The sequence below is a fragment of the Erithacus rubecula genome (genome assembly GCF_903797595.1).
Source record: "Erithacus rubecula genome assembly, chromosome: 16".
In the NCBI taxonomy this organism is placed as follows: domain Eukaryota; kingdom Metazoa; phylum Chordata; class Aves; order Passeriformes; family Muscicapidae; genus Erithacus; species Erithacus rubecula.
Genome location: NC_136668.1, coordinates 12,723,378 through 12,737,352, shown reverse-complemented (window position 1 = coordinate 12,737,352; position 13,975 = coordinate 12,723,378). Strand labels below are relative to the sequence as shown.

At 51.8% G+C, this 13,975-nt stretch overlaps 1 protein-coding gene across 3 annotated transcripts in view; it reads right to left on the bottom strand.

Annotated features, from left to right (window-relative positions):
• LARP1 (La ribonucleoprotein 1, translational regulator) overlaps window positions 1-12,713 on the bottom strand; it is a 44,377-nt gene extending 31,664 nt beyond the window's left edge. The window contains exon 1 of one of the 3 annotated variants that reach the window (XM_079319803.1): window positions 12,254-12,713. In XM_079319803.1, coding sequence (XP_079175929.1) covers window positions 12,254-12,596 — 343 coding nt within the window. In that variant the 5' untranslated portion in view covers window positions 12,597-12,713. Of the gene's footprint in view, window positions 1-2,218; window positions 2,473-12,253 lie in introns of those variants that run through there. The other 2 variants (XM_079319802.1, XM_079319804.1) reach the window with 2 other exon arrangements.
• Between the last annotated feature and the right edge of the window lie 1,262 nt (window positions 12,714-13,975).

Here is a 13,975-nt window from a genome sequence, read left to right as displayed (position 1 = left end):
TCAGCCCTATACAGAATCCATACAGTCTACAACATCTCAACAGAAAAACACACTCTGTGAACCTTCCTGTTACCAGCAAAGCAGGTGGAGGATGGAGTGAGGAGGAGGTCAGAGGTCAGGGTCATGGCAGCTGGCAGGATGCTGGGACAGGCAGGGAGCATCCCTTCCAGGACCATGACTGAGGGTGCAGATGTGGTACAGGGGTGCTGCTCTGGGCACCAACACCCACAGCTGCTGCACACAGAGCCCAGGAGATCAAAGTAAATTGAGAGCAGTCGTCCTTATTTTAGGCGGCGCTGGAGGTGGATCTCAATTTCAATTTTTGCCTGATGGTATTTTTACACAAAGGAGAAGACCGTATGCTAAAATGGGGCATTTAAAGAGAAAAGCTGATGCATCCACACACATAACCCCTTCCCCAGGGGCTATCTGGCTACTGCTGCTATTCAGGTATCTGGGGCAGGTCCACAGAAGTCACCCCATTTACGAGTCCCCATCTCCCCTCGCTGCTCCCTGAGGACACAGGCGCTAACCACGCTCCCAGCGCTGAACCCCAACGCCCGCACAGGCAGCCAGTCTCTCTTCAGCTGGCAAGGGACCTCCACACCCGCTGCCTGTCCCAGCCCCCCTTTTCCAGCAGGGACACTGCTTCCTCCTGGCAGGGCCTGAGGCAGTGGCTGAGGAGCAGCTCACTGTCCCTGACGCAAGAGAAGCGATGACTCGTTATTACAGCAACCTGCAGCCATAACTGCCGAGGGGCCGCGGCCACAGGCCCAGTGCCAGCAGGAACCAGCTCCAGTGCCCTTCTGCTCTCCAAACGGGGAAAAACCACCTCAGAGTGCTTTATGCCAACCTGCCAGTCACCAAAGCACACTGAGTGGTGCAGCAGACTGACCAGTGTGCTGGGTGAGGGCTGTGCACACACAGGCACGAGAATCAGCTCCTGGCTGCTCCCAGTGGGACATGGGGCTCATCCACACTGCCACAGAAGACACCAGCCCATTTGTTCTGGCTTTCCACCCATGAAGTTGTAACCAAATCATCCTCCACGTTTTGCAGACAAAAGACTCAGACGTCAGCAGAAGAAATGACCTCTCCAAGGTCACAGGGGGACTCGCAGCAGGGATGTGACCAGAACTCGATCACAATGGCTCAAAAGCTGCAGGGCAGCCCAGGAGAGGGACTGGGGAGGGAAGTGTTGGCAGATGGCAGGATCAATTGGTATCTTTCCTCCTAACCTGACCTGCTGCCTGGCAGGACACTCCAGGCAGGAAAAAGGTCCAAATTACATAGTCCAACATGTACTGCAAAAAGTCCAGAGCTGCTTGAATTTCTTCTCTGGCTCTGTGCAACATTTCATTTCAAATCTCTGTCACCAGGCTCCCCCTCGGAGGCCAAGGCAGTGCCTGCAGGCTCCCAAGACAGTTACAGGCCTCTTCAAAGCAGCACTCAGCGGAGAAGGGGGGGAGGTCTGCTACAGAAAAGTAGCAAAGCAAGAAACCCTAAACCTAAAGATTAGCATGGCCAATTATATCCCTCCTGAGATCTTGTTTGCTTCCTGTTCCCCTCCTTTGTTACCTGCTGAGCAGGATCGGGGAGGGTCCAGCTCTCAGTCACACAGATCATCCCAGCCCTCTCCAGCTGCCAGGTCCTTGCAAACACCTCCCATGCCTCTCAACTTACTATAGGGCATTTACCCCCTCAAAGAGAAGCTGAAGAATGAGACAGATGGATCGATCCTAACACGATGCTGGCCAAGACACCACTAACGCCTGTGCAAGAGAAACAAAAAAAAGCTACAAAGCTACAGAGAGATTTGCCCCAAATCATTTCTTCTACAAGGGTATCCAGACCACCAGTATGTGCTAAGAGGTTTTCTGTTCCCTGTCCAGAGGAAAGGTTAGATTTGTTCTCAAACACCACCCCCCCCCCATCACCTACACTGGCTCAAGAGCTGCAGCCAGTGTGAGCCCTGACATCAATTTCCCACAAACCACACGGAAACAAATGCCTGATATAGGCTTTCAGTGTATAAACAGCTGTGCTTTTGGTGAAGCTCAGCTGTGCTGCCCCTGCTATCTTCACATACTGGAAAAGTAATGAAGACTTCCGGCATCCCAGAGTTCCAGGAAGAACAATCCTTGGAAAAAAAAAAAAAAAATCACCAATACCAAAGTCAGAGGTAACTCCCTAAACTCCACACCAGACACTAAAGTACCTCAGTGCTGATGTTCAGTCTCCTCCAGAGTGAAGGGGAGCAGTGCAGACCCAGCAGGGCTGTGAACACACAGCCAGCAGCAGTGGCACTGTGCCCAGCAAAAACTCCTTTCAGAGATCCACATGGAAGAGGGTCCAGGTCTCTTCTCCAAGCACCAGAGATGCCAATGGGATCTGGGGAACCTGACCAGAAGAATGAGAGCTCTCCCAACAGACAGTCCTGCAAATCCAACACTCACATATGCACAGGCACAGAAGGAATAACTGGAAGGTCACAGGCTGTTGTTTCTCCCATCCACTTATCAGTGCTGGCACTGGAGAGAACAAACACTGGGTGTTCTCTCCCATTAACCCCTTCCCCTCATCTCCAAAGTGGAGAAGCTGCAAAGTGCTGCTGCTCCAAACCATGAGTCCCAAAATTCCTGATGATGAACCCAACAAGGGGCTTCAGAGAAAATCCAAGACAACTTAAAAGCACTTGATTACTCTTCCCATGGAGCAGGTGGTGACCCAGCTCTCTGTCTCACATCCTTTAATCACCAGTGAGCCTGGAGTGATACCACTGGAGGCCTTAAGCCTTCCAGAAGAACCCTGTGTGAGTCTGGTCCAAATCAGTCACCCTCCCTGAACTGCTCTTTAAGCCACTGGATATAGAACAGACACTAAAGTTTCTGGCACAATCAAGCAAAATACACTTCTCAAAGACTCTTGTTGAAATACAAGAGCCATTTTGGTGCAGCCCAAAGCCAGGTGAATCCCACCCTGTGGAAACTGATACAGGATGGTATTTCCCTCTGACAGGGTAGTCATACCCAGAGCTGGAACACACTTTTCTGCTTGCACATCAAGGGCAGACCCAAACTCCAGAGAAGCTTTGCCCAAGGACAGCCTAGCAAGCAGCAGGCAGGAAAGACCCATCTCCCTACAAAAGAGAATCCATCAATGTACCCAGAAATCCAGTGTCTCAATGGAAGAGGATCCCACTGCACCTCTTCAAATGCACCACTATTGTGGTAAAGTCTCATTACATCAGACAAGGATGCCATAAATCCCTATGAAAATCCCAGAAATTGAAAATTGCACAGCTCTCTCCACCTTTGGGCTGCAGGCAGAGGGCTGAGCAGGGGGCTGTAGGATACACAAGGCAGCACAGTGAAGACATGATAATTAAATCTTTTAACTGAATTAGAAATCATTAGACTCACAGTCTGAGGTGTTCCCTCCCTCTGGCCCAGGCTATCTCCTTGGTTTTAATCAAACATAGCCATTCTAATCACCCTCCAAACTCCATCCTTGCGTGGTTCCACTCTGCTGACAATTACATCAACTCAGATTTCACCTCCAACTGAAGCTAAGAGGGTTATCTCACCATAATCTGCCATGTCTCATCCAAATCATTGTCACAATTGTCTTCACAGGTTTAACGTTAAAATTTAAAACCATGGCTCATTTACAGCAAATTCCTCCCTGCCGAGTATGCAAATGTCACATTCATCATTCCACAATAAATAAAAAAAAACCCCAAAAAACCACAACAGTGAGCTCAGAGAGCTGACCTGAGATTGGGAAGCCAAAAGAGAAGTCCCCTTTTTGTTCAGCTCAGTGCAAGACCCTCTGCAGTGGCAGAGGATTTCTGAGCACTCAGAAGATGCATGAGATCACAGTCGGTATTCCCCCGAGCTCTCAAGGTTGAGCTGGGAGTTGGGAAGTGAAATTCAATATGATTACAGACAGTGAAGTCTGATGCTTTGTCATCCGAGCACATGGTGGAGACACCTCCGTGATTTGCTCCCGACTCGCTGGGTGGAACCTCGTGCACAAACATCCCATCACTTCTGTTTCAGTCAGTAAAAACCTCCCAACTGCATTTCTGGGATGTGTTTCTCCACATTTCAGTATCTGTTGCTACACACACATCATTTCTCAGTATCACACATACTGGTGTCACTCCTTACACTTAATTCCTCATTCTGCTTTTCCCTCTAGTTTGCCCCTTGCACAGCCTCCAGCTGACCTGCCAACATGAGCCCACCTGGAGGTAACACAGCTACAGTGAAGTGCTTCAGCCACTCCTTTGGTGTCTCTTTTTGTGCTGAATGAGGCCAAGAGCAGTGCTTATGTTACTGTGGTTGTCTTTACTTTCAGCAGGCTCATTTTGTGAGGTCAGGAGAGCTGACACAGACTTTTTGACTATTTGGAAGTGTAACCTTTCCAGTTACAGCAAAGGAATAAAAATTGAAGAGAATCCTAAGGGTCTTGCAAGAATAAACTCAGTGTTTCTTTTGCAATATATAATAATAAAAAAAAAAAAAAAAGGAATATGTGACCTTGGAGAATCTGAAGAAATTAATTTCCTGCAGTTCAAGTGAATGCTGGCTTATCAAACATTTGAGTGTTGCTTATTAACTGTGAGTTCTCAATATTTTATTCTGTTACTAGTTTCATCATCGACAAATGTGCAAACCAGATAGTAGTTCGGTAGCTAAGACTTGGTAAAAGAATTACTCATTTACATCACTGACCAGAAGCTTTCAAAAGCATAGTTATAAAGAAAAACAAAACAAAAAAGGCTGCGTGATTTCGTGTGGAGGCTGAATATATATCACAAATAATCTGCTTTTAAGACAGTGCTCAGTATTTAGTAGCATATCCACCTCTGAATTACCAGGCAGGCAAAACACCAATCTCCTTACACACCTTTTCTCTTACTTTCCCACCAACAAAACTCTAGCCTTTCCTCATTTCTGTGGTTTTTTCCAATTTCATACTCGTTTCCCCACATATTTAACCAAGAAAAAAAAACTCACCTCTTCTCTCAATTTTTTTCAGCCTCCTTAAAAGCTACCTTACCCTGAAAGCCCCCGTTCTGTCCATGCACTCAGGCTGCAGGCGAGTCCAGTGCTGGCCTGAGTGCCAGGGGAGGGGAAGCGATGGAGCCGTGGCTCCCTCGGCGCAGCCGTGCCCTGCAGACTGCAGAGTCACTGCAGGAGCACAGCACCAGCCCTTCCACTCGCCTGGGAAACGTGCTCAGCAGTGCCTGAGCTCTGCTGCCCCCCGAGCTGTGCCCCCATTCCTGGCCTGGGACACCCAGCACATTTCCATCCCCTGTCCAGCCTCCCAATCCTGCTTTAACTCTGCCTGTTGTATCAAGGACACGTGAGGTTCACAAGCCCCAGATGAGCCCCCATTTCTCCTGGTTGCCCCCCTGGCCACCAAGGGATCTCTGCAGAGCCTGACAGAGATCAACCGAGTGACACTGAGGAGCACCAGAGGTGCTTCACCTCTGACACCTTCCTCGTGGGGCAGGGGTGCCTCTCTGGGCCCCATTGGGGGCCAGGGTTGCTTGGGGGAGCGAGGGGGGAGTGGAGAGAAGCACTGCTAGAGCAGCAGCTTGCAGACCTGCTCCCAGCCACTTCAAGGGCTGTCCAGAAGGCAGCAAATGTGCTTCCCCAGGAGCACAGGTCAGAGCAGGCTGTGCCCATCAGCACATTGCGAGTGCCACACTTGTTCTGGAGGAACCAGAGTAACAGCACACTGTGAGTGTCACACATATTCTGGGGGAACCAGTGCAACATTTCCTAGATCAAGAGAACCAAGGGCATTTGTGTCACCTCTGAGCATCATCAGAATCAGACTGAGCGGCATCAAGACCTCAGTCACCCCAACAATCACCTCTGTTGACCACTTCTAAAGCAAATTAAGGTTTCCACCTGGCCTGCTGTGACAGAGCACCCAACCCAGTCAGGGCCACCATGGTCACCTTCAACACAATGTCAGCCTCAGCACAGAACTCTACTGAATCTTACTGTTTGTCACCGCACAAAGGAACGGGGTGACTCAAACCCACAAAACAAAAATAAAATCACTACCACTGTAGAGCACTGAACCCTACTGCGTGTTCCCACACAGCCCTGAAACACATGAAAGCATCAAGGGAAGCTTCTGCTCCTAAGTCAGCTTTTCTCCAGAAGGACAGTGAAGGTAACTCACTGATAAAGCAGGTATTAGATGAGCCAGTTCCCAGCCCTTCCTCCCTCTCCTTGCATGTCTCAGCAGAACATCCCCCAGCACACGCAGCTCTAATGCTGCGGGAAGAGCTCTTGATCCTGGCAATACCCACAGCGAGTGTCACAAAGCTGGGCCAGATGACTTGCTAAGGATGGCTCCAGCAGCTCAACCAGCACCTTCAGCCTGGTGCAACACTGAAACCAGCAGAGCCACAACAAATCACACACCAGGAAAGGCAATCCATCCACAAAGGCCCCCAGACTGCAGCACAAATGTGTGCTCTGACAGAGCAAAGTTCAGTTAAGAGGATCTTCTGGGAACCTCCAATTACAGAATGAGCCTCCCTTTAGAAACATGTTGACACTTGACCACAGTTTCCACAACCTTTCCCAAAAACAAAAGTTTATCTTGCACAGCATTAGAATTGCTATCAGCAAACCTATTTCCACCAAAAAGCCTCGTGCCAGTTTTTGCTCCACAGGTGTGGGACATTAATGTGCACGCCCATTTCTCTGTTTGCCAAGCAATCCAGACCGACCCTGACCCAAAACTCGCCCCACAAATAAGTCTGGTAATTCATTATTCAAGGCCAAATTCAGTTCCCATTTGTTCTGGTCACTCATCAGCACTACCTAAATAAATGAGAAACTCCACTACCTTCTTTGAAGCCCTTCTTTTCCCTCTCCTCTGACCTCAAGTCATACAGCTGCATCATTTGATACAACATATTCAGATTAACCGGTTATTTCAATGCAAGGAGATAAGTCTCCCAGCTCCATTCAGACCTCACTAACAAGGACCTGGACCTGCAGAACGAGTGGAACCAAAGGCCAGTATCAAGTGAGAAAAGGAACAAATGCAGAGCTGGCCATGCCAGAGACCACAGAGTGGATTCAGAGATCCACCCAGAGCTTTAGCCAACCCCAGAAGCCAACTTCTTGGCCATGAAAAGCTCCACCTAGACAGCACTATCACCATGGGAGAGCTCAGCAGATATCACCAAGGTTGCATCACCTCTTTCCCCAAGCTCCCTGTGTACACAGCAAGCCAGGAATTTGGCAGAGCCAGCAGTGTGGAGACTCAGGCCCTTGGTAGGAAGTCAGCAAAGGTTTCAATGCCAAGATGACCAAAGGATAAGTAACATATTAAATACCATAATGGAAATGTGTATCGTGGTTGAGAATGAACAAAGCTCCCCAGACCCAACTGGATCTAGGGTAAAAGGACCTGTAATAACTCTAAGGGTTAAAATGTTCAGCCTGGTCTGAACAGCAAGCACAGCTTTCTACTAGAATGCCCATTCCTTATTTTGCCAAACAAGCACAACCACAGAGATAGTGTTGGAGATTCATTATAGTCTCAAGTATATAAAGAGCAACCTAACTCTATCCAAGTCTGCATTCAGCATTGCTCTGAAGATAATTTCACACTGCTCGAGCACAGCAAAAAGATCCAGTGTCATAATCTAGAAGGGAGAGCAGAGCATTGCAGCCCCAGTACCCCCATTCCCAGTCCTGCTTCCTGGACTCAATCTGTCTTCACACCCAAACAAAGCCCGTGTGCTGCCACAATCCTGGTGGAGACTTCTACGGCACCACGAACAATATAAAGCTTAAAAGAAGAGTTGTGAGGGTAAGGAGATGGTTGGAGAGAATCCTTCAGCAAGGCCTTGGAGCTGGCAATGTGGAACTGGAGGTCGCAGCAGAAGCAGGCACTGAAGCCCAGCAACCAGGGCCAGTGAGTCAGCTCCCAGGAGCTGCGCTGCATTCTCCAGCCTTCTCTTCCCGAAACAAACAGTGCAGAACAGGGCAAAGGTCCAGCACAAAGCTGAAGGGCAAAGGTATGCGGGGGAGGGAAAACACTAAGCCTCACGTTTTTTTGGAGCAACAAGTTCCAGTTACCCTCATCCACCCCAACAAGATGGGAAGAGTTACTCAAACATGAGTTGTGGGATCGGAACAAAACAGTAGTTTGGAGAGGAAACTTGGGGCGGTGGGGGGAGGCCTCCTGCTGCGATAGCAGCTCTGTTGCAACAGCCAGAAGAGCTCCACAACTACGTGCCACGACAGAGTGAGAATTGCCCAACACTTTGGAAATAGGTGTGTGCAGGACTACCAAGCTGGATACCTGAGCAAGCAGATGTGTGTGCCTGCTCTGAACGCGAAGAAATGCCAATGGTAAAACAAGCTTCCCATCCGTCTTATCTCCTGCACTGGAGGTTGGTTTCAAGGAAAGCCCTATGGGGAGTTAGTCAGCAAGGGGTGAGATGCTAATGAATCTTCCCCTGCCTTCTCCTCAGTACCAGTAGCCAAGTCAGCCTCTGCTCAGGCATAAAGCAACATGCACTCTAAACAATAGTCAGCTAACCCTAGTGCTTGCTGCTAGCAACTAAGGTGTGCCTTCTGGAAAGTACTGCTTATCCACCCAGCACATGTGCCCAACAGCATGCAGGAAACTCAACTCAAGAAATAAAGGCACCTCCTGCATCTCCACTAGGAAACACACCACTTTCCCTGGCCGAGCACTTGTAGGGAGAATTTTAAAAGTTAGTGCAAGCAAAGCTCAGCAATCGCAGTGCTGGTCATTAAAACCTGCATGTTCTTACTTCCAAGATGTAAATGGCTTTAAAAATAAAGAAGTGCCAAGTGCCTTGATGCAACATTTCTTGAAATACATCCAGCAGGTTTTCAAAACGGGGTGCTGTTAACACCTGTCCACACCAAGGCTTGCATCAGCACCAAGCCCTGGTGCAGGGCACAGTGGAGGAGTACAACGTGTTCCAGAAGGTCGAGCTGTCTTAACTGCAAGCCACACTTCTGATCTACAGAAGAATTGGAGAAAACACTTTGAATTTGGTTTATAGCCAGTAGTGCAAAGCTGGTTTTGCCAGAAAACATTTCCTTCACTACTGCAGACACACACACACTACCATCGTGTCAGTCAGGCTGCCGGCTGCATTTATTTACATGATAAGAAGAGAACATGTAATAACGAGGGCATGGTCACACAGACCTTGCTACTAGATCATTAGAGAGTAAAAACGAGGCATCATTACAGCTCTGCAGCAGTCACAAGCAGTCAGCAGTGTCAAGTACAAGCCCTGCCACACAGGACAGGACCATGTGCATCTCAGCACTCAAAGGAACCCCCACTCTCCTCTTTGCACCTCACACCCTGACAGAAACACACACCAATAAAAGGTAACGTGCATCTCATCAAGAGACCATGAAAATTTTCTGATGTGCCACTCCAGACAAGCCTCAGCCTCCATTCATAGTATCAGCAGTATCACTGCTGTGTAACTCAACCTAATGGTTGCCCCTTACTGCCAAGCCGTTGTGCTTTTGGGAGGTTAAGAAGCAAGGAGAGGCTTCACTTCAACAACCCTCCTTCCTGAAAAAGCAAAAACATTTGCTCGAACATCCTATTATATTACAGGCTGCACTGCCAACTTTGAGCAGAAAAATACTGCAGCAGGCAGTACTGTAGCAAGGCAAGACACAAACTTCTAAAGGTAAATCCTAATCCATGAAAAGAAACGACCCTATTCTTCAGTCCCTGTGTCAGGCCCACACTGCACTCAACTTGCCATAGAGAGTCAAACAACTCAAAACAAACTGGTGTTTTGACCATCTGGGGGTGTATTTGTTAAGCTCTTCCTTATCCATACTCCAACACCGACAGCTGAAACTCACCAAGATATTTCTTGTAGGTGGCTCTGTCTTCCCCAAGTTCAATGCTTTTACTTTTATAAGCACCAATTCCAACGCAGAATTACAGAATGTGCGAACACCTAAGGAGGTCTTGTCCATTAAATCTGCTCTACGGGTCTATAATTAATATAATCACTATAAAAAAATGTAGGGCTTTCAAAGCCTGTAAAACAAGTCATTATCTTTACAGACCTGTCTTCACTATGCTCTCTGGTCTCCTCACTACCTCTGGTGGATCAGGGCTGGAAACATTTAGTATCTCCAGCACACCAGCACTGCACTGGGAACACTGGATTATGAGCAAAGGCTTTGTAAGCTCTGCTGAGAAACCAAAGACTTCCAGTAGTGACTTCTCAGAGTTCAGAAGTTCTCAATCCACTGCAAGCATAGAAAAAGAGTCATTTTCCTTGGGCAATCCTCCTGGAGGTCACTACAACACTACAACTCACCTCACCAGCTGATTCTTTCACAGAAATTCACGCTCCAGATCTTTTTTGGTAAGAGTCTGCCAAAACAAATCATCCACCCAATGAAAAGAAGACACAACATGAGCTTGCAAACTTTACAAGAAGGCACCTGGGAGCAGGGCTGCCAGGCAAGGTCAGCTGCCAGTCTTGCCTCTCGTGGGAGCTCACCAGCCGTGTTTATTTTACACGTTTTCTCTTCTGCTAATGAACAGGCAGCAAAAGAAACAATGGCCCAAGAGAGGAGAGCCAGGCAGCAGCACTGGGGGCACTGCTGGAACCAGTCGCTGCTGCCAAGCGTCCCAGAACACACCACTAACAAATTCCATTTTTGAAACACCTTTGGGAATACAGAGACAACTGTGCTGGGCCCAAGGACAATTCGGAGTGTTGCAGCATTACTCCCTTAGCCTACAAATGCGTGGACACGCTAATGACACACTCTTGACTCTCTCCCTGAAAAAATCACCCCAGGAGTTGCAAGGGCCCCCTGTTTGTGTTGGGCAGCTGCCTCGACGCTGCTGACTCTGACAAATCCCACACCTTTGTGCCTGCCGAGCCTGGTAATGAATCTGGACACTCCTTACACAGGAGACTCAAACAGGAACATTCAACCTCGCAGTTTTGCATTTTTTGGTTTATTTCTGGGGATCGTTATCTCAGAAGGCATCACAATAGAGTGCAACCTTCACACAAAGGAGCGATGTGACCAGTTTTGTGTCATAACGCACGAGGCAAATGCAGACAGCGACGCTGTCCTGGATTTCCTTAAGCTTTGCTTATGTCCATGACTACAATGACAAACCACCAAACAATCCGAACACAGACTTCTACCTGGCACGATTAACTTGTCCTCTACACTTCCCATTAAGATGACAGCTTTCCAGGTGGAAATTGCAGAGCTGTCCATCTCCCAAAGATCAATAACTCTGATGAATCATCATGCTAAGCAGTAACAGTTCTTACAAAACACTGGAACGTACAGTAATTGGGAATCTGATGGCACATCTGGCAGTGCGATTTCAGAGTTAACAGACAGGTAGAAAAAGATTAAGTCTTTGCCAAACAAGACGCTTAGCGAAAACTTCTGAGGTTTTCTCCTACTCCCGATTCACTTGGAGCAGGTAGGAGGGGAGCACAACACCCATCCCGACAGGCGAGGAAATGGTGTGCTGCAGCTTCAGCCTCTGCTGACGACAGCAGCGGGATCCAAGCGCGATTTGGACAGCGCAGCCCCTCCGCTCCCCTTCCCGGGGACCCCCGATCGCCAGGCGCGCCCCAGCCCGGGGCAGCGATCGCGGCGGGCAGAGCGGCGCTCGGCCGCGGCCCCCGGCCCCGCCGCCGCCATGAGTCGGCAGAGAAAGGCGGCGCGGCCTGCGCGGGGGAGCCGCGGAGCGCACACGTGGGCAGCGCAGGCCGCGGCCCGGGAAGGGCCCCCGCGGGGGCACCGCGGCCGCGCTCCCGGGGGAGCCGCACGCCGGGAACCCACCACGTTGCCGGCGCTGCTGCGGCGGAATGCCGGGAGCGGGAGGGGAACGGGGGGGGGGGGGGGGCCGCGTGTCCGCCGCCGGGCCCGCCCGCCGCCGCCGCCACCGGGCCCCCGGCGCCCTCCGCTCCCCGCCGCCGCATGGCCGGGCCGGGCCGCGCCGCCCTCCCCGCCTCGTGGCCGCGGCCGGCGCCGCCGCTCCCCCCGCCCGCCCCGCAGCGCCCCGCGCCCCCCGCCCCGGCGCGGCCCCGCAGGCCGCGGGCGCGGCCCCACGCCGCGTGTGCCGCATGGCGCGGCCGCCCGGGGCGCGGTCGGCGGCGCACCCGGCCCCCCCGGCCCGCTCCCAGCGCCCCCCGAGCACCCACCGGGAGGCGACTGCCCGTTCACGGCCGGCGCGTTCTTCGTCCAGGGGTTCACCTTGGGCGGCGGGGCCTCGATGAACTCCCGGCGCCCCGCGCCGCCCGCCTCGCCGCCGTCCTCCGCCTCGCCGCCGGCCCTCAGCAGGCTCTCCTTCTCCTGGTTGTTGCTCTCCTCCTTCTGCTGCTTGGCGCTGGGCGGCCTCGGCGCCGCCGGCCCGCCGTCGGGGCCCATGGGCGGCTCGCCCTTCTCCCGGCCGCCGTCCTGCGGCGGCTTCAGCACCAGGGCGCGCTCCTCGGCGGGCAGCAGCGGGGCCGTGCCGGGCAGCAGCGCCTCCACCTGCGTCGCCATCTGCGCGCCCCCGAGCCCCGCCGGGAACCCCCCGACCCCGGTGCCGCCGCAATATGGAGCCGCGCGGGGACCACGCGACTGCCGCGGGGGCGCGCACCGCCCGCCCGTGCGCGCCGCCGGCGAGGGGAGGGGCGGCGCGGGGCGCGCCCCCGCGGGGCGGCCGGCGGCGCGCACGGGCCTGATGCAACGCCCGGCTGAGCTGGGCTGAGCTGGGGGGGAGAGACGGGAGTGCTTAAAGGGCTCCGGGCCCTTCCCCGGCGTTCGGACCGCGCTGCCCCGCTGGGACGGGCCGGGATCGGGCCGCGGTGCCGCTGCCGGGCACTCCGGAACCACCGCACCGGGGGAGCCCCGGAGTCCCCGAGCCGGCTTCCACGGAGTCTCCCCGGCCGGCAGCAGCCAGGAGCAGAGGGACAGGGCTGTTCTCGGGTGGGGATAACGTGGTTGGAAAGCGCAGAAAGGGACTCGCTGCGTGTCCTGGGGAATCGCGGAACCGCAGAAATGGTCAGGTTGGGCTGTCTGGTCCCAGCTCCCCGTGTAAACCATGTCCCCGAGCACATGGATGAGCATTGCATCCACATGGTTCTTGCATATCTCCGGTGAGGGAGAACCCACAGCCTCTCTGCTCTCCAGTGTGGGTCACTGCACAGTAAAGTTCTTCCTTATATTTAGATGGAACTTCCTGTGTATCAATTTTTGTCCATTGCCTGTGTCCCATTTCTCAAAACCACCGAGAAGAGCCCTGCTTCACCTTCTTGGCACCCCCGTCCTTTAGATATTTATACACACCGATGAGAGACAGACCACCCCCGTCTCCTGTGCACAGCAAACCTTTGTTTGAGTAGGCTAAAATATTTAATTGATCTCTAGCTGATAGAATGTCACTCGCTCATCACCATCATTAATATTCCTGGTATTTGTCCTCAATTCTTTCAGCCAGCAAGACAGAGACTGCAGAAGACTGTGTGTGAATGTACAAATGAATTACACACATTTAAAAGGCAGCTTGCATTGCTGATACCATTTAGCACAACCTAATTCACAGCAGCCCTTACTTGATGCCCTTTTTATTCAATGCAAGCCTCTCACAGCCTCTTCCCTCATCACAGCAAGCACACCCCTCTGCTTCTGCCCAGAAAGGTTCATCTGGAAATCCCGGCATGTCCTGCAGCCCCAGGGACACATCTATGCAATCCCTGCAGGAGACCCGTCAGCATGACAAGGCACTGAAGATGTAGCTGCCAGCTGCTGATGCGTGGAGAAGGATGAAAAGCTGATTTCACTGTTGGAAGGAAAGAAGAAAGCGAGAAACAAACATGAACTCAGCACAACATTTGGAAGGGCAGCAGTATCAGGGCTCTGGTGAATCCATAGAGGGAGTC